Source organism: Bufo gargarizans, chromosome 5, assembly GCF_014858855.1.
Source record: "Bufo gargarizans isolate SCDJY-AF-19 chromosome 5, ASM1485885v1, whole genome shotgun sequence".
In the NCBI taxonomy this organism is placed as follows: Eukaryota; Metazoa; Chordata; class Amphibia; order Anura; family Bufonidae; genus Bufo; species Bufo gargarizans.
The window spans coordinates 271,528,268-271,549,494 of record NC_058084.1 but is presented as its reverse complement, the minus strand read 5'-3'; the positions used below and the strand labels follow the sequence as shown (position 1 = coordinate 271,549,494).

Sequence of the window (21,227 nt, the reverse complement as noted above, 5' to 3'; positions counted from 1 at the left end):
TATGGACCAAAACTATTATTTAGAAGAATCACTGAGAATTCTATTAGATGCTGAGTACTACAGCATCATTAATGAAGATCCCACTCCAAGTTTCAAAAAAGAATTACAAATCTTGATCGATTCAGGATATAGCACAGGAATTCTAAATAAAAATGAAAAATCTTTTGTTTTCAATACCCACCCGACAATAGCCCGGTTTTATTTTCTTCCAAAAATCCATAAATCTATCACATGCCCACCTGGTAGGCCAATCATCTCTGGCATTAATTCCCTCACTTCTAACCTTTCAGCATACATCGACAAATACCTTCAGAAATAGGTCCTCAAACGTCCCTCCTACCTCAGAGACTCCTCCCACCTGATTAATATACTGGATGACCTCATCACCCGGTATAACATTCATCACGCCAACATCAGACAAACCCTTACTAAACATTGGTGCATCCTTCTCAAAAAAATTCTACCAAAACACCCCTCAATTACATTTAGAAGAGCAAAAACCCTAAAAAATGTGATTGCCCCCTCTTGTCCAAAACTTACCATGAATCCCGTGACTACCCCCATCGATTGTTCAGATAAGATGGGGATACGTAAATGTCCCTCAAAAAATGCCTCTGCTGCCCAATGATCTCCCATGGAGTCAAAACAGTTAACATCCCTAACCCTAAAAAAATCTAAGATGGGTCCCCTTGGACCATCAAACAGGAACTGAATTGTGGGTCAAAAAATGTCATCTACCTCCTCTACTGTCCATGTGGTTTAAAGTATATCGGAAGAACCACCCAGACAGTCAAAGAGAGGATCAATGAGCACCGCTCAAACATTAGACGCAGCATCCTCACCCACAGCGTCTCGCGACACTACACAGAGATACACAATAGTGATCCATCTAGCTTGAGGGTTTCACCGCTAGAACAGACATTTACCTATCAGCAACTCTGTCGCAAAGAAATGCACTGGATTTATAAACTTAACACGCTTGTTCCTTTTGGACTTAATGAGACCCTAGAATACTCAAACTACTAGAATACCTTCCCTTTGTTGATTAGACTGTATGAAATGTTTTCTTCCCAAATAACCAATAGACCAGTGCACCAACAATTATGCTTTAGAACACTCAGACATATATACTCCTTTTTTTGTTTCCTATATATTTTAAACCAAAGTGAATATTGAATATACAATAAATATGTATACCACCATCAAAGACCTTTTGATGTATAGACAAACATGATGTTTATTCATCAAGGTTTTTTTTCAACATTTTTAGTATTTTTAGCATATTTTTTTAATATATACATTTTTTTTTGTATAATTTTTTATATATATATATACAGTACAGACCAAAAGTTTGGACACACCTTCTCATTCAAAGAGTTTTCTTTATTTTCATGACCATGAAATTTGTAGATTCACAGTGAAGGCATCAAAACTATGAATTAACACATGTGGAATTATATACATAACAAAAAAGTGTGAAACAACTGAAAATATGTCATATTCTAGGTTCTTCAAAGTAGCCACCTTTTGCTTTGATGACTGCTTTGCACACTCTTGGCATTCTCTTGATGAGCTTCAAGAGGTAGTCACCTGAAATGGTTTTCACTTCACAGGTGTGCCCTGTCAGGTTTAATAAGTGGGATTTCTTGCCTTATAAATGGGGTTGGGACCATCAGTTGCGTTGTGGAGAAGTCAGGTGGATACACAGCTGATAGTCCTACTGAATAGACTGTTAGAATTTGTATTATGGCAAGAAAAAAGCAGCTAAGTAAAGAAAAACGAGTGGCCATCATTACTTTAAGAAATTAAGGTCAGTCAGTCTGAAAAATTTGGAAAACTTTGAAAGTGTCCCCAAGTGCAGTCACAAAAACCATCAAGCGCTACAAAGAAACTGGCTCACATGCGGACCGCCCCCAGGAAAGGAAGACCAAGAGTCACCTCTGCTGCGGAGGATAAGTTCATCCGAGTCACCAGCCTCAGAAATCGCAGGTTAACAGCAGCTCAGATTAGAGACCAGGTCAATGCCACACAGAGTTCTAGCAGCAGACACATCTCTAGAACAACTGTTAAGAGGAGACTGTGTGAATCAGGCCTTCATGGTAGAATATTTGCTAGGAAACCACTGCTAAGGACAGGCAATAAGCAGAAGAGACTTGTTTGGGCTAAAGAACACAAGGAATGGAAATTAGACCAGTGGAAATCTGTGCTTTGGTCTGATGAGTCCAAATTTGAGATCTTTGGTTCCAACCACCGTGTCTTTGTGCGACGCAGAAAAGGTGAATGGATGGACTCTACATGCCTGGTTCCCACCGTGAAGCATGGAGGAGGAGGTGTGATGGTGAGGGGGTGCTTTGCTGGTGACACTGTTGGGGATTTAATCAAAATTGAAGGCATACTGAACCAGCATGGCTACCACAGCATCTTGCAGTGGCATGCTATTCCATCCGGTTTGCGTTTAGTTGGACTATCATTTATTTTTCAACAGGACAATGACCCCAAACACACCTCCAGGCTGTGTAAGGGCTATTTGACCATGAAGGAGAGTGATGGGGTGCTGCGCCAGATGACCTGGCCTCCACAGTCACCGGACCTGAACCCAATCGAGATGGTTTGGGGTGAGCTGGACCGCAGAGTGAAGGCAAAAGGGCCAACAAGTGCTAAGCATCTCTGGGAACTCCTTCAAGACTGTTGGAAGACCATTTCAGGTGACTACCTCTTGAAGCTCATCAAGAGAATGCCAAGAGCGTGCAAAGCAGTAATCAAAGCAAAAGGTGGCCACTTTGAAGAACCTAGAATATGACATTTGTAGTTGTTTCACACTTTTTTTTATGTATATAATTCCACATGTGTTAATTCATAGTTTTGATGCCTTCAGTGTGAATCTACAATTTTCATAGTCATGAAAATAAAGAAAACTCTTTGAATGAGAAGGTGTGTCCAAACTTTTGGTCTGTACTGTATATATATTTGATATTTAACCACTACGCTTAATCTCCATTGTTCTATATCTATACCTTGCTTTTATATAAAAATACATCAGTTTAATATAAAACGAATATATCTCCAGTTACAGTGCATTGTATACAGTTGAGATCACCAATGCGTTCCAAAGTGGAACGCAAACCGGAAGTGCTGTAGCTTTTCCAATATAGAACATAGATATGAAAATTATAAACATACTTCTGGCCATAAGATTCTGGACTATAATATACCGTATGTAACCATGTAAAAGAGAATGCAAGCACTTTTATCTTTCCCTAGCCGAGACAGTCTGGTGTTGAGTAGGGAGAACGTCACTTCCGGTGCGTTCCAAGCTGGAGCGCATACCGGAAGTGATGTTCCGACGCCAGCTCCAACCCATCCAAAACGAAGAAACAGCATTTGACAAATGCTGCAGGTACTAGCCGCTCAGGCTCCGAACTACTTTAGCCCCAACCTGTAACTATAAAAGGGCGACACCTCCGGTCCGTTCCTGGATGGAGCGAAAACCGGAAGTGACGCTGGGGACTCCGCCCTTTCACCCGAAAAAGAACACTGTTCCCCAAACTATAAGGCATCTCCAATTGCAGTGTAGCTACAATGATGTATATTCCAACCATTGACTTTTAATCTGTAACTATTAACCTGTATTCTCTGATTCTCATGGAACATTATTCTTATGTAAGGCGGGGGGAACGTCACTTCCGATGCGCTCCATGCTGGAGCTCAAACCGGAAGTGACGTTTTCCCCCGTTTTTATGTATTTATACCCCCGAAAAGATGTATGATGTCATATGCTCTTGATGAAGGGGTTTTCTTATACCCCGAAACGCGTTGCGCAAGATACCTTCACCCCACCCTGTGGTTCAATAAAAGACGATTGACAAGATGACAAGAGGCTCGACTAGACTGCTGTCATTACGTGAGATCTTTTAGGTGACCCAGGCGCAGGAGGTTATTCGGTGGGTGTTTTGTGCTTATCCCATCCAATACCTCCTGGGTGAAGTGAGTCAAAATTGCTTTTATTTTTTAATTCATGTTATGACATCATTTGATTAACCTCTAATTGAGTCTTTTTACATATGTGCTAGTAACTTCAATTTTAAGATATATACAAAAAGGAAAAAATCCTTTGAAGATAACCTACTAAAAGTTATATTTTAATATACACTTCTCATCAGAGAGAGGGATGGATGGTGGCGCCTCTCAAAGGGGTAAAAAAATATTTTTTTTGTGCTGTCTCTTTAGCTTATATCCTATCCATTAGGGGACCCCCCCCCCCCTGATGGTTTTTTTTCCCCCTGGCAGCCAATTATCCCTCTGACACCAAAGACACGGATATACACAACGTTCGCCTTTGTTAAAAAACTTCACAGGTCCCTCCTCTGGCGCCCTGCTGGACACTCTCGAACCTCTTCTATTGAAGAATAGACACTAACCACCCTCCTTTTTTTTTTTCTCCTTTACCTAACCCCACAGATGCCACAGTCCCTGTTGACGGTGGCATCTAACAGGTTATATGACCAGGATCAGAGTCATCTCCAAACTCAAACACTGCCAGCACCCGCTGTGTGAGCCTGCTCCATACAACCCACATAATGTAAAGGTAGTGCTGGGAAGGGTTAATTTATTTTTGGCACATAATGTAACCCCCAAGGAGGGGGGTTTTGCACTATTTTTCAAGTTGGGCATCCAAAGTTTCCAGAAGTCATTTTTTTAATGCCGTTTTTTGAATTTTTTTACCAATGCATTTTTTGCGTACATGGGTTACATTACAGGGGTCACATAACGTAGAAGAGAAAGGGTCCTCTTCTACATGTTTACACAACTCACTGACCTGGGGGCTCATCTGCTGTGTGGAGGGAGTAAATTATATGCACTATGCATTTTATGCACTACGCGCCTCAGCACTCGGTGACCACGCTCTGTAACTTTACGTGGTCTACCACTTCGTGGCCGAATTGCTGTGGTTCCTAAACACTTCCACTTTGCAATAATACCAATCCCAGCTGATCGTGGAATGTCTAGGAGGGAAGATCTATCATGAACAGCCTATTACAGTATAGCTCCTGTACTCAGTGAGCTCTTTAGAACTACCCACTATTTTCAGAAATATTTGTAAAGGCAGACTGCATGGCTAGGGGCTGGATTTCATACTTTTGTGGCAATGGGACTAAATTAAAAGCCTTAATGAATTAAGAAGTACGGTATGTCCTAATTCAGTTGTCCATGTAGTATATATATGTAATGAACTGATCACACTAACTTGTCTAGTATGGGTTCTTTAACAACTTCAAAGGGATGATACATTTTGAATGAGGATAGTTGGAATCTCTATCAGGAAAAAATTATTTGTAAAATGATGATGTTTTCTCACCTTGAATTCTCTAATTCCAATGTAGATACTGACTGGTGCAATTTCAGGCTCTCCATTAGGTCGTGAGTCAGTAACAATTTCAATTACCTGCTCTAGTGCCACTCTCATTCTTTGGAAGACTCCTTCTTTATTAATACGTGCTGACTCACAATCAGGATGCCTTAGACAGGTCTAATGAGAAATACAAAAGTGCAAGTTAGATATATAGGAAAAATCCTACCTTGGTTCAAATTGTGATTTTTTTTAAAAATCATAAAGAAAATGTATTTTTTGTACATCTAATACATACAAAAAGATTTGTAAAAGGGTTGCCCTAGTACTACCATAAAGCAGTTCTTTCTTAATCTAGCTCACCAATCTTATTAGAAACTAAGGAGTAAAATACTTTCTACGCATTCTGAACTGATCAGTCATCCTCAATTCAAAGATAAAATCTCTCTTAAAGGGTTAATCAGGTAAATTATATTGATGAACTATCCTATGGAAGATCCCCAGGATCCCCACTGATCAGCTGATAGAAGAGGTCAGGCACTCCCTGAGTGCCGCAGCCTCCTCCTAGGCCATGTGATGTCCCTGTACATCAGTCACATGGCCTAGTTGTAGCTCAGCCCCATAGAAGTGAATGGGGCTGAGCTGTAATACGAAGCACAGCTGCTATAATCTGTATGGTGCTGTGTTTGGTAAGCTGCTGGCAGTCCACAGCGCTCAGATGAATGCAGCAGCTCCCTGTAACAGCTGATTGGCCGGAGGAGACCCCTGCCAATGTGATAATGATAACCTATCCTGAGGATAGGTTATCATTATCATTTCTGGATAACCCTTTTAAGAGCAGAACAAGCATCTCTTTAAAGGATCAGGTTACAGCAGCTGCTTCTAGCTCTAGTACACTTTCTATCTCACCCCAGCACTGGATTCACAAATGCGCGGTGCCCTCTATTTTACTGCGTGATACCATGCCCTGACATGGGATCACGCAGTAAAACAGAGGGCACCGCAAATGCGCGAGACTTCGGAAAGCGAAGCTGAACTGCAGGCTGTCACTCAAAGGCAAGAGGGGACGTGGTTACCTTGACTTGAAGCAAGGAGGCCGCTGCGCCCTTGACTTCAAGCCGACATGTATATTAGCGCAGACGGAGGATAAAAGAACGTTTTCTGACCTTATGCAGCATCGGACTGCAGGGTGAAAAGTATGATTAGTATCACACTGCGGGCAACCCTGAGGTACTGCTGGCGGGTTTACATGCATTTGGGAGGTGACAGGTTCCCTTTAACTTCATTCTCAGCACATTTACGTTGGAAGAGAAAAGGGGCAAGAAGAACATATTGCAAAAATACTGTGGGCAGTTTATATGACAAAAATGAGCTGTTAGTTTCCCTTTAAATAAGCCACCGCAGTCAATTATGGAGAAGGTTGATGTAACTGCATTACATAGTGGGTCATGTACACAATAATTCTAGATTGTATATATGTTTCCCCCTGATCTGGAAATGAATCCGACATGCACTTCTGTATCTACAATACCTTTAGAAAAACAATATGTGATACCTCACCTCTCAGCAGATAAATATAGTAATCTTACCTTGGAAGCTGTGAGCAGCATCATGGTACACTTCTCTAGCACAGCTCTAGCAGCAGCCATACTTGCTTTTTTCTTCTCACTTTTTAAGTCCTTGGAAAAAAAAGTTATCGAGAGCATGATTTTTGCCTTCAGAATAAGTTAATAACAAACTTTTTTTTTTTTAATAGTTGTAATTTAGAACTCTGCATTGTGATGGTCCTGTTATTCACTTGGGTGTTAACATTCCCCATGTTATTCAGTATGGCCTCGCATACTCTAAAACTGTCCATACATTATTCTATACAGCAATATAAACGGTATACTAACAAATACTGACCCATAGGGGGCCCAGAGGACACCCTTTCGGCTTATTAAGTGAATGGGGGGGAACATATGGATACTATGGATGAATAAGCCGGAAGCTTTGTTCACTAACCCAGAAGGAAGTAGAGCACATCTACAGCAAGGAAAAACAGTAATGCCATAGTAACCTTTAGCATAACCGGCGCAGGTTTCATTTTGATTAACTTTTTTTTTGTGTGACATAACCATAAACTGATGGTCATTAAACCCAGTCCTAAATGAATTGCAAACTATGTTATACATACATTTTGCCGATCTCCGGTAAGGTGGGCGAACTCCACCATTTCATTCCCAAACTGACTGAATATCTGAACAAACTCTTGAAAGCTGCTCACTTTCTCAAGATGCTCCATGGTTGCAAGAACCTGGAAGAGAACAATTGTATTCCTTCATATACAAGTCTTTAATCCTTCTCCTTCTAATAATCACATGGTCTGCTCACATACCGACTTTCATACACAAATGCTTATGAACCATAATTTAAGAAGTGGTGACTTATCTGACAACTTCAAATCGACAGCAATTGAACTATTCTACCCTTACGGCTAGGGAACAGAACCACAAACTGCCGCCAGACATCAGTAATGATCGGTCATATGATGTAGGTTTCAGAAATATTTGTAGGTGTGATTGGCAGTGAATGAGTTCAATATGGTCTTGAATAAAACAAATAAAAAATATCTGAACATAGAGCCCATGTCATGCTTTTGCCATTGATCTTGATTGGGGCACTTCCTTGTTAACCAACACACGTAGCAAAGTATAAAAATCTGGCTGAAGGGCTCAAACACACTATCGTAGATGAAATCCTTATCACATACTGTATATCTGCATTATTCACAGGGTGATTTATGCATATTACACACTGTGGTCTGTAAGACAGCTACCTATAAATATTATCTGCCGCAGTATAGGGAGGGCCAGGTATGATTGTACATGGGTTTTATTTCATCTGTTGCTGCCATCACATTTCAAGAGTACAAGAGCAATGGAATTTTGTATGTGACTGAAAATGACATCAAATACATGTATTGCTTCTCACTGCAATGGAAAATCTCACATAGGTACCCTATAATGCACATCACATTATCAGGATGTAAAAGAAGTTATACAATTTAACTGTTTTGGAGCCAGGATGCAAGGATATTTTTCGCCATGGACGAATACCAAATCCACATGGGAGAATAACAGATAGCTACTAGAAATAATGCAATCTTTATATTATATAGAAATGTATAAACAGTACTATGCATAATATTCTGCCCAAGTGTTTATTTTTTATTTTTAAGGTAATACATATAATCAATATGTAGATTACTGCTTGTTACTCACTTAGGGGCTTTTCCAGAATCAAAGTGTACCCCCGATCCACAGGGAATGGCATTACTTGTGTAGGCGGTCGGACATGCCAGTGCTGCTCTGTTCCCAGTCTAAGGAACTGACAAAGATAACAGACCACTGTGTTTTATTGTCAATCCGTTCGAATGGGAGACATGGGATGCCTATTTTTGTGAATGGTGGGGGTTCCACCAGTGGGATTAGCTATCAGACACATTTACACTTATGTGGGTAGGGGATACATTGCGATTCTGAAAAACCCCTTCAGATAATCAACAATTATGGACGTGAAGGACACTTACAGAGTTCCTCTGGATTATTTAGGTTCTTTGCACAATGTAATACAATATTGCCATACAGTGGGGTCCCTTATCCAGCACTTTCGTCTATTAGCTATTGGACATTGATTACACCTCTTTCTTAATGGAGGACCATGCATATCCATTCCTTACATGGAAAGCCCGATTGGCACTATGTGATGCATAATTTTCCTGTGATGGCACTGTTGGACACAGGACATTCAGCAAAATATAAAGCTTCACTTATTTATGCTAAAGTAGTGATTAATCTGTTACAACCGCTTCAACAGATAATGGCAATGTTGTCTTATTATTGGACAAGCAGTCTCTGAATCAATGGAAGCCAGTAACAAAGTCGTTTCCAATCTAGCGGAACAAGCTTTCTACGATTCGTACTCCTATCCAGCGGCTACAATCAATAGTCCAGCTGGGTAATAGCTGTACTTTCAGTACTCTATGAAACAGCCGAGCCGGTTATGGACATGTGAAGCCGCCTTATTAAACTAGTTACAGTAAATAAAATCAAAGAAGAAAGGAGTTCTGCCGCTTGATCCTGAGAACAGGTCATCAATAGTAAAAAGTTAGAAGACTCTTTGAATACAAATACATTGTCCAAAATAACCTTTTTACGTTTTATATCTTGCTGAATGAACTAGGTTACACTGTGTGAATTCTAAAAAACAAATGATTATATTGAGGCATGAACTTAAAAACTGCAATGAAATACATTTCAGCAAATAGGCATGTCACTATATTAATATGTGTGAGCTTAGACACCTATTGGACATCAACCGTCACTACTTTTTTTTTTTATAACAATTTATTTGGTCACCAGATGAAGACATTACATAAAATAGCTTAGAAAAGCAAGACGTGAACATTTTATAAAAAAGTGAAAATTCCACCAACGAAGCTTCCCCTCCTTGGACGTCTGGTCCAAACTCCTCTAAGGCTGGGTTCACATCAGCGTTCAGCCTTTCCGTTCTTCTGCTCCGTTATAGGAACAGGAGAATGGAAAGGACGGGTTCGGCACAAAACTAAGCCGAACGGAGCCTACATACCCCATAGACTATAATGGGGTCCTTTAGGTTTCCACTCAGAGGAAGATTTTTGAAGCAGAGACAAAAGTCCTGCATGCACAACTATTGTCTCCGCTTCAAAAATCTCTGAGCGGAAACCTAGCGGACCCCATTATAGTCTATGGGGCCCGTGGGCTCAGTTATGTGCCAAATCCGTCCTTTCCGCTTTCCTGCTCCTATAACGGAGCAGAATAGAAAGGCTGAACGCTGATGTAAACTAGAAATCGCCCATTTCACTTTCAGATTACCTAATGCACTTCTGAGGTCTGCCTTTAGATACCAGTCTGTGTCCCGGACGCCAACATCATCTTTTGTATCTCATCTAGGTAATTTTCCATAGAAATAAATAGGCAGTTTCTGATTGACCCATTTATTTGGGCAGTGCCACATGTAAATAGTGAAACTTAACTATATCCATGGTTTATTAGAATGTAGCATTATGAGTGACAACATTTTACTCTGTGATGCAACATAGCCACGTAAGGGTTAACATGTACAACACAACCACTTCTAATAGTGGCAATTTTTTCGCAATGTGTCACACTTTACAACATGGAAGCAGTAACACTTCGGAAAAGATAAACGACTATTTGCCTGCAATGCTTGTTTACTCAGAGAAAAAATATAATCTGATGTCATCGATAAACTGCGAAAACACATCTCTCTTCTGCAAATGGATTGTGCCCATTAAAAGAAACCTAAGTACCTTGTTTCGGGAAGTGATAATTTGTTTAACGACGATCCTGTCTGCCAACACCAGCACCTTAGTAACTGAAGACAGCAGAAGTCTAGCAGCTTTTACCACTCCAGTCTTATCAGTAAAAATCATAACGCGCCCTTCGGGGTCAAGATGTTCCCCAATGTTCATACTTGTCAACTGTGCTATGGTTTCACCTGCAAACAGAAAAGGCATATAACATCTATGGATTCATGACTGCAAATAGCAGATTTATTATATCATATACACAGTGGAACTAAAAAATATCGGCATATAAATGTACATAGGCATGCACAATGACACTTGATTACACATAGTACGATGTGTGTTATAACGGTATATTTATGACGTTTTAGTCTATATTTACAGCATTTATGATGGTGACTGCCACTGACCGCTGCTTCTGTCCTCCCTCTGTATTGTATACTGGGTAAGTGCTGGAAAACTTTGTAATTTTAACAGCACAGGATGCTATGCTTCTCTGCCAACGTCCCAAAATCCAATCACGGCTAGCAGTTTTGAGATTACTACAATTTAGTCCTATGAAAGTAAAATAAAAGCAGCTTTCTTACGTTACTTTAGAGTGCTAACACTTCTGTATGGAGCAAATCTATTCATTATCAATTTCTAAGGAACATTAGAAACCAAGACTATGCAAAAGTCCTATTCATTCCACCAGACCCCATCCTCGTACCAGCATACCTAAAGATGGCCAAAGACATGCTCAAACCAGCTCTAGGATTACTGTTGGGTTTCTGTTGCTTTCATCTTTATCAAAAGCATAAAAAATATATATAAAATAATCCTACCAGATCAATTACAAGTCACAGACAATATACCTGTTATTACTACTGCAAGATCACAAGTCATGAGAGTCTAAACACGTTTCATTGCAGCCAAATACCTCTCTACGGCCACCAGGCAACCGATCGCCAGGTTTGGGGCCACTAAACCACCAGCATGCTGTTATGCAGCTGCGGATTAGCAAACCTAACCGTAGCAAAGGCCCATAGCAAACCCACCCATTTCTGCAAAGGACAGTAAATGAAAATCACTTCTCCAGAGTCACTGGGTGCAGGCCAAGAATGGTACACTGTGCAAGGTACTGCATATCGGGCACATGTGCAGTGAAGTAAGGTGTGGATTTGCTTGAAGCTGCTCGAGTCTTGGTCTCTCCTCCCAATAAGGCCTCATGCACACGACTGTGGTGTGTTTTGCGGCAAATCGCGGATCTGCAAAACACGGATGGCGTCTGTGCGGTTCCGGAGCGGCACGAACAGCCTTTAATATAAATGCCTATTCTTGTCTGCAAAGCGCAGACAAGAATAGGACAGATTATATTTTTTTAGCGGGGCCATGGAACAGAGCAACGGATGCGGACAGCACACGGAGTGCTGTCCGCATCTTTTGCGGCCCCATTGAAGTGAATGGGTCAAAACGGGGGCTCCGATGCGGAACTGAAAAACATCCGTGTGCATGAGGCCTAAAGCTTGATTTTCATATACTATTAGTTGTGAGAATGGATGGGTTTGCTATAGGCTTCGGGACTCCAAACCACAGCTGCTTAACGCACGCTGGTGGTTTAATGTCCGCAAAATGCTCCATGCTTAATGTCCCCCAAATGCTTCATGCTTATGGCCAAAAGAAAGCATGTCAACACACCTGGGTAACATACCATACCATAAAATGGTACGTAGAGTGATGTGTGTATGGAGTCATTCCTCCCATAACCATCTTTTGTTATTATTTGTACAGAACCCAACAGAATTTTTTTTTTGTATGACTGTGGTTTGTAGGTAGGTATCCTAGAAAAAGGCAAAATTTATAAACAGGGTCATTAATATGAGCTCCAGTGTAACACCCTGTACGCATCTATATTTTAATAGGTGATTCCTATATTGGACATTTTTGGCATATCCATAGGCTGTTTCCATAACTCATATTTTATTTGCTTCCTGTCTGAATGTAGTAGTGAGACAGTTACACGTGTCAGGGGAGGGACCCCAGCTATCACACATTTATTGCATATCATCTTATCCTGTGGATACACAATAAAAGTCTATGATGGTCATAGCCCAACCGCTTTTACAATTTTGTATGCCAAGATGCCAACTATACAAACTAATTGACCTAGTTCAGTGGCAATATTTTATCCACATAAAATCGTAAATGTAGAGGTTTTGATTTATATATCTCAGACAGTCATAGTCTCATTGTATATTCCTATATTGCTCCTGTAATAGCACTGTGGAGACCTGTGCAGCGTACAGTGAAAAGCGCTCTCTCTAGGAAGTCTCATCCTGTTAGCTTCCAGCAGAGTTGTGTGTATTAGACACTTCCTCACACACAGCAGCAAGAAGAAAATCCCGGAGCACTCGCAGCGAAAACAGATTTCATTGTCTGAGCTGTTATGACAGAAAATGAGCACTATGTACAACTTACTGCATCGCTTATTTTATTTTTTATAATTAAAGAGCAAAAGTCTCTCTACCATGAACATTTTCTAACTATTCAGTCTTTGTAAGAACCCGAACCCAAAAACACGTTTCCAGCATTAGGCTCCATTCACATGGATATCTATATTAGATCCACAAATATCGCCCCAATAGCAGGTCTAATAATCCAAGCTTATAGCATCATAGATCTTTTACTATATGTAGAAGTAATACAACATAGACTGTATTCCCATTTGCACCATCTATCAGAAGCCAATAACCGTTTCATACACTGATACTGTTTGACGGTTTTACGTTTTTAAGTAACATATCCTAGTGACTGCGTAGTAGAGCCAGCTGCCGACTGTGGTACCGAGCGGCACGGAGATACCGGTGCTTAGTAAAGGGTAGCTTGCGAAACATGTAGCGATGACAAGGACTCAACAACACAAAAACACTATCAATATGGCGTCACAAATCCCTACTCATCATCCTATCACAAAGAAAAAGAGTCAAAACAATGTAATCCACAAAATATGACCGGCCCTGGCATGAAGCCTAGAAACACAATCCACCCTGAGGCCACTAAGGCAGGGGAGGCTTTGAAATAGCCAGAAGAGGAAAAGGGATTGTTACTGCATGAAATCCTGACTGACGAGAGAAAGTGAACACAAGCCAGAGAAATCAGCAGACCTCTCAGTTATTTAGGGAATGCGGCAGTCCGATTCCTGGACTTTTCTACACTATGGGAAAGTGGGGTAACTTGTCAGCTGTCACATTTCTTTAGTCCCAGCAAGAGCTCAAGGGCCACATGGGAACATTTATCCAGAATCCAGAAAACCTGCTCAACTAGAGTACATGTTCAGGAAAAAGTGGATCTCCTTTACTAGAAACGAGTATCCAGCAGTTCATTTAAAAAAACACTACAGAATATAGCCTATGCTAATCATTTCCCTGGATACTCCTAAACCTGTGGTCACCTGTAAATGTAGTTCCTTATAAAACCGCGCATGTGGTCCTGTTAAGGTGCATTTATACCCACCGAGCAGCAGCAGATTGTCCGGAAGGAAGCGGCTCGTTAAGTGGAGGTGAAACCCTGCATTTACATGATGCGATCTCCTCCACAGTAGAAGGACGAGGGATTGCTATTGCGACTGCATTTAGACAGCAGGTTCTGCTGCCCAAAAACGATAATTTAGGTGCCTGCATGAATGACAGTTTCAGCCAATGAATGAGCGTTTTTGCTCGTTCGTCAGGTGCCCGATTATTGCACCAATTAATCCACCTTTAGGTATTAAACGTGGACTCCGTTCATCGGATGAAACTGCAGTTCGTGCAGGCATCTAAAGGATTCTTTCTGGGCAGTAGATTGGGCCGTCTAAACGGTAATCTGCTGCCCAGAAACAATATAGCTGTATGAGGGCGAGCGATCACAATAGCGACTGCTCGTCCTCATACTGTGGAGGTGATCGCTTCAACTCCACTTAACGAGCAGCCGAATGCCGGGAGCGAATGCTTCCTTCTCAACAATCTACTGCTCGTCTGCCCATCTAAATCCACCTTTAGGGCATGTACAGATGTGAATTTAGCACTAGATCCCATGGATAATGCAGTAACAAGATTATGTCAATGACACATCCGCAGGACTGCAGCCAAATGGATTTTAACTACAACAAAATAGTATTTGCCCTGGAGTTTCTTCTACTTGGGTCCTCTGCCTTCCTGACCCCACTATGGTCTAATTGAATGGTTATCTTACTCAGGAACTATGCTAAGCATTACATGTCTCTATTAAGTTGTCCCTGCCCCTAGTATATTGGCACTATATAGCAGCATTATAAGGGTATTTTAGCATAGCACAGTACAGCCAATGTGTGGCTATAGTTTGGTACATTGTTGCATTAGTAGTCTCCATTTTCACCCTTAAAGGGGTTGTCTCACGTCAGCAAGTTACATTTATCATGTAGAGAAAGTTAATACAAGCAACTTACTAATGTATTGTGATTGTCCATATTAATTCCTTTGCTGGCTGGATTCATTTTTCTATCACTATACACTGCTCGTTTCCATGGTTACAGACAACCCTGCAATCCATCAGTGGTGGTCGTGCTTGGACAATATAGGAAAAAGCACTAACCTATGTGAGCTCCCATGATCCCGGCCACCAGAGAGGCTGACGCTTTTACCTATACTGTGCAAGCACGACCACCACTGATTGCAGGGTGGTCTGTAACCATGGAAACGAGCTGTGTATAATGTGATAGAAAAATGAATCCAGCCATCAAAGGAAGCAATATGGATAATAAAAATATATTAGTAAGTACCTTGCATTAGCTTTCCCTACATCAGGGGTCCTCAGGCGTCTCCCTTCCTGAGACACAAGGCCCGCAGCCTATCAGAGGCCAGTTTAGGCGGCCTGATGATGTCATCGCGCCACCTGAGCAGTCCAGAGCGGGACGCAGGCCAGAAGAGGCCTGCATCGCAGGAGGTAAGTATGAGTGTTTATTTTATTTTATTAAAATCAGCTAATTTTTCTGCCACACTTATTACTGGCACATGGGGGGGGGGGGGATTAGCAGCAGAGAAGCAAAAAGAGGAGACTGGCACATGATGGGGGGGAGAATTAGCACGTATTACTGGCACATGGGGGGTGGCAGCAGAGAGGAGACTGGAACATGATGGGGGGAGAATTGACACTTATTACTGGCACATGGGGGGTGGCAGCAGAGGGGACTGGCACATGATGGGGGGGGAATGGCACTTATTACTGGCACATGGGGGTGACAGCAGAGAAAAGACTGGCACATGATGGGGGGAGGGGAGAATTGGCACTTATTACTGGCACATGGGGGGGTGGGGGTGGCAGCAGAGATGAGACTGGCACATGATGGGTGGGGGGGGAGAATTGGCACTTCTTACTGGAACATGAGGGGATGGCAGCATAGAGGAGACTGGCACATGAGTGGGGGGAGAGGAGAGTGGCACTTATTACTGGTACATGAGTGGGGGGAGAGGCACTTTTCACTAGCACATGATTGGGGGCACCTCTTACTGGCACATTATTGGGGGGCACTATGGCGACATTTACTGAGACCACAAAGAAGGGGTATTTTATATGGGGGGGGGCCTCTGTGTGGCACTAATATTATCAGTAGTATTATCTGTTTCTGCGTTATAGTATTGGGGAGCTCTGGATCCGCCACTGGTTCTATTCATCTTGCCACGCAGGCGCACCTCCTTCCAGGCCTGTGAACCTCATGTGCAGCTGCATCACAGGAAGTCCGGAGAAGAAGAAAGGAGAAGAAGAAGAAAGGAGAAATAGACGTTCAGGGGTAGGGAAATGTGTTTTTTTCACTTTAAAATAAGATATGTGCAGTGTGCATAGGAATTTGTTCATAGTTAAAGGGGTTTTCCCAACTTGAACAATGGGGGCATATCGCTAGGATATGCCCCCATTGTCCAAGATGGGAATACCCCTTTAAACTATAGTCCGGCCCTCCAACGGTCTGAGGGACAGTGAACTGGCCCCCTGTTTAAAAAGTTTGAGGACCCCTGCTCTACATTATAAATGCCACTTACTGAAGTGAGACAACCCCTTTAACAAAAATAAAAAAGGGCACAGATGTTCCTGCACAAATGGTCATCCAGGCCTGAGAATAGAAAGTTTCTTCTTTTCCATTTATGAGTTTTCTTTTGGAAGAAATAAAAATAACTCACGGAGATTCCCTTCAAAGCCTATGGAAACCTTTGCAGTATTTTTAATTTCATTGGCTGTATGAGATTTAAAAAAACAAACATTTGCAACTGGTTTTTAAAAAACAAAATAGTTGTGTTTGTCTTCTCCAAGCTGCTTGTATTCTCATACTTTGCAGGCTACTCAGTCCTGCTGAGTGTGAAGTCACTCTGATGAGCTCTCTGATGGATCACTCTGATGGCTCACTCTGATGAGCTCTCTGATGGCTCACTCTGATGGATCACTCTGATGGCTCACTCTGATGAGCTCTCTGATGGCTCACTCTGATGAGCTCTCTGATGGATCACTCTGATGAGCTCTCTGATGGATCACTCTGATGAGCTCTCTGATGGATCACTCTGATGAGCTCTCTGATGGATCACTCTGATGAGCTCTCTGATGGATCACTCTGATGAGCTCTCTGATGGATCACTCTGATGAGCTCTCTGATGGATCACTCTGATGAGCTCTCTGATGGATCACTCTGATGAGCTCTCTGATGGATCACTCTGATGAGCTCTCTGATGGATCACTCTGATGAGCTCTCTGATGGATCACTCTGATGAGCTCTCTGATGGATCACTCTGATGAGCTCTCTGATGGATCACTCTGATGAGCTCTCTGATGGATCACTCTGATGAGCTCTCTGATGGATCACTCTGATGAGCTCTCTGATGGATCACTCTGATGAGCTCTCTGATGGATCACTCTGATGAGCTCTCTGATGGATCACTCTGATGAGCTCTCTGATGGATCACTCTGATGAGCTCTCTGATGGATCACTCTGATGAGCTCTCTGATGGATCACTCTGATGAGCTCTCTGATGGATCACTCTGATGAGCTCTCTGATGGATCACTCTGATGAGCTCTCTGATGGCTCACTCTGATGAGCTCTCTGATGGCTCACTCTGATGAGCTCTCTGATGGCTCACTCTGATGAGCTCTCTGATGGCTCACTCTGATGAGCTCTCTGATGGCTCACTCTGATGAGCTCTCTGATGGCTCACTCTGATGAGCTCTCTGATGGCTCACTCTGATGAGCTCTCTGATGGCTCACTCTGATGAGCTCTCTGATGGATCACTCTGATGAGCTCTCTGATGGATCACTCTGATGAGCTCTCTGATGGATCACTCTGATGAGCTCTCTGATGGATCACTCTGATGAGCTCTCTGATGGATCACTCTGATGAGCTCTCTGATGGATCACTCTGATGAGCTCTCTGATGGATCACTCTGATGAGCTCTCTGATGGATCACTCTGATGAGCTCTCTGATGGATCAAACTTGTCGAAATTACAACAATTTGATCCTTTTCTCCACTTTCATCTGCTGACCATGCTTTTTTTATTTATTTTATTTTGCACTTTTCCTTTCTCTGCCACAGCTCTCCACAGCTCTAACACCACCCCTAACACCCCCAGCTGGTGTATAGCTCCTCCCACTCGTTATATAGACACTCCCCTATCACTGCCTCTGTTCCTGCTTTGACATATGCCCATGGACATAACATCAACGGAAATAAAGAGCTGCATGGACTTGGGCATGTGATTACAACCTAGAATGGAAGATAGAAGCAATAAAGGTAAAAGAAATACATTACAAAGTGACAGCTTCCTTCACATATGATTATTTTAAATAATGTTGCTACAAATTGGAAAACCCCTTTAAATGTCACCACATACCAAATAAAAAAAGACAGAAAAAATGGGCACACAAAATCTTGGGTGGATGTTTTTCTATTTGTGGTATCCACTTTGGTATTATCATATACATTTGTGTATGCCGTTTTGATATTTTGTACTTTGTTATATCCCTGCATCTCGAGCCATTCATTATGCATTTCCTTTTTCAGTTGTTCAACTAAAGTACTCAGTTTAGTGAGACACGATGGGATATCGGGTAGGTATATCCCCAATTTTTTTATTCTGTATATATCTCTTAACTTCATTACTGCAATTCACTCTCTAGTGGTGTGGCGGCGGTTTCTACAGCAGGAACCGCAGTGGGCCATACAAGCTAGGTCATTCCTATCAGGACAGCCATTCTGCCTTTAGGCAGTATATATCCAGGGTAAATTGAGGGCTGTATTTTCGCTAACAGAAAAGATCATTACGGACATAGCAATACCTAATATGTATATTTTTTATGTATTTAAGTTTTACACAATAATAGCATTTTTGAAACAAAAAAATCTTTATTTTTTTTGTTCATACTAATGAAAACGGATCCGTTTTGACTTGCACTGAAAGTCAATGGGAGGCAGATCCGTTTTCAATTGCACCATATTGTGTCAGTGAAAACTGATCCGTCCCAATTGACTTACATCGTAAATCAGGACTGATCCGTTTGGCTCTGCATCATCAGGCGGACATCAAAACGCTGCAAGGAATGGAGGATGAACGGAGGCAAACTGATGCATTCTGAACGGATCCTTATCCATTCAGAATGCATTGGGGCTAAACTGATCCGTTTTGGGACACTTGTGAGAGCAAGCAAGCGGACCCAGAAACGCCAGTGTGAAAGTAGCCTTAATTGGGGAATTTATTTTTTTTACATGTGAAATTTTTTATTCATTATTTTAAGCACTTAATTTATTTTTTATTTTTTTACATTTTGCGTCCCCCATAAGGTCATACTTTTTTTTTTTTCCACTATTGATTTCTCCTGTAACTGAGGCTGACATAGTAGCCCCAGTTACGGGGGAAATACACTCCCCAGAGAGGCTGTACAGCATAATACAGCGCTGTACAGCCTCAGTGCAGGTCTGATCGAGGTCAATGAAGACCCGATAGATCCTGCACTCTCCCGCCCCGGCGGTCACATGACCACTGGGCCGGGACAGGAAGCGCACAGCGATCTAGAAGGCAGGGACACCCCAGGGACTGTCTCTGCCTTCTCCCTGGGGTGCCCTGCTGTCACTGACAGCGGGCCCAAAGCTCGACAGCTGCACGATTAGCATGCAACTGCCATCTCTGAATGGACATTCCAGAACGTCCATTCAGAGAAAAACATCCACCCATAGGACGTTTATGTCCTATGGGTGGATGTGAAGTGGTTAATCAACATATTAATGGTTATGTTTAAATGGACATTTGGCATAGATTTCAAAGTCAAGTGAAGTTTAGAATCAGAGATGCACCAAAATAATGTGTCACCTAAATTTTATTTTATTTTCTGTTTCCTGTATATGATTTTAGGGGCAGCCATCTTGCATGAGTTATTAACAGCATTTAGTGATTTGCTTTACAGCAGCCATAATGGGCCATAGACACAATAGACTGGAGGGGACGCGTTGACTTCTACATTAGAGATTTCAAGGCATGCTCTGTGACCTGTGCAGAGGTCATTGTACATTAATGGAGTAGATACGCAGTGACAATCACTTATAGTAAATAGTGGATCCATAGCTATCTATATCTAGGTGATATCTGCCAATGTAATTCTGCTAGTGATGAGAAGATGACTGCTGAAAAGTTATCTGTTCCGACCAACAATTGGTGCCTATCATTACGCTTAGTGGCCAGTTGAAAAAAATTGATAAATAGAGATATAGATGATATATATATATATATATATATATATATATATAAAAAAATATATAGATATATATAATATATAGCTAACCAAAAACTTTCTAAAATATGTTTGACCTAAAAAACCTGTTTTATACAATGGGTCATTCCCTTTAATAAATTTGGCACATCTCAAAAAGGGGAATCTGATTACTAACACTGGCTTGTAAAATGTGAGCCTAAGTGCTATTGTAAATGTGGTTGTGTCATCAACTTCAGTAACTTCATGGAACAATCGGATTTTAACTTTGGCAAGATAACTTGACTGCCGCGCAGCTCTGAATTTTCATAGTTCTCAGGTCACAGATAAAAGGCCAGCCCTTCCATCCCACCATTGATTTTTTATAAGCAAGAAAAGCTGAATGTAATTTATGCAGAATACAGAAGCTGTTTGTCTTGGAATTATCAGCAAAGCCACATCTTAGCAGTTGTGTTAGTAATGAATGATGTATAAGGAATAAATATTGGCGCAGACACAACTGTTTGCCATGGCCGTGAATCTATTTACACAGGTAATGAAGGGAAGACTCTCCAATAAAGTGATACAAAACAAATTCTCTACTTTGACAAATGACGAATAAACCATTACAAGGGCATTTCTCAATGTGCAAAGATAACAGTATAAAAAGAAGACGACCAGTCATCTTCAGCAACTACTACTTTACAGACAATTTACATTAAGCATTCAGATATACAGACACTGTATACATAGTTACATACATCGTTGATGTCCACAGTAACCAATCACAGTGCAGCGGTCATTTTTCAAGAGCA

At 41.6% G+C, this 21,227-nt stretch overlaps 1 protein-coding gene across 1 annotated transcript in view; it reads right to left on the bottom strand.

Annotated features, from left to right (window-relative positions):
• Nucleotides 1–21,227, bottom strand: part of CTNNAL1 (catenin alpha like 1) — a 225,483-nt gene that overhangs the window by 92,090 nt on the left and 112,166 nt on the right. The window contains exons 3-6 of the mRNA XM_044294669.1: nt 10,701–10,888; nt 7,524–7,643; nt 6,937–7,026; nt 5,357–5,527 (exon numbers count right to left, since the gene is read on the bottom strand). Coding sequence (XP_044150604.1) covers nt 5,357–5,527; nt 6,937–7,026; nt 7,524–7,643; nt 10,701–10,888 — 569 coding nt within the window. The remainder of the gene's footprint in view (nt 1–5,356; nt 5,528–6,936; nt 7,027–7,523; nt 7,644–10,700; nt 10,889–21,227) is intronic.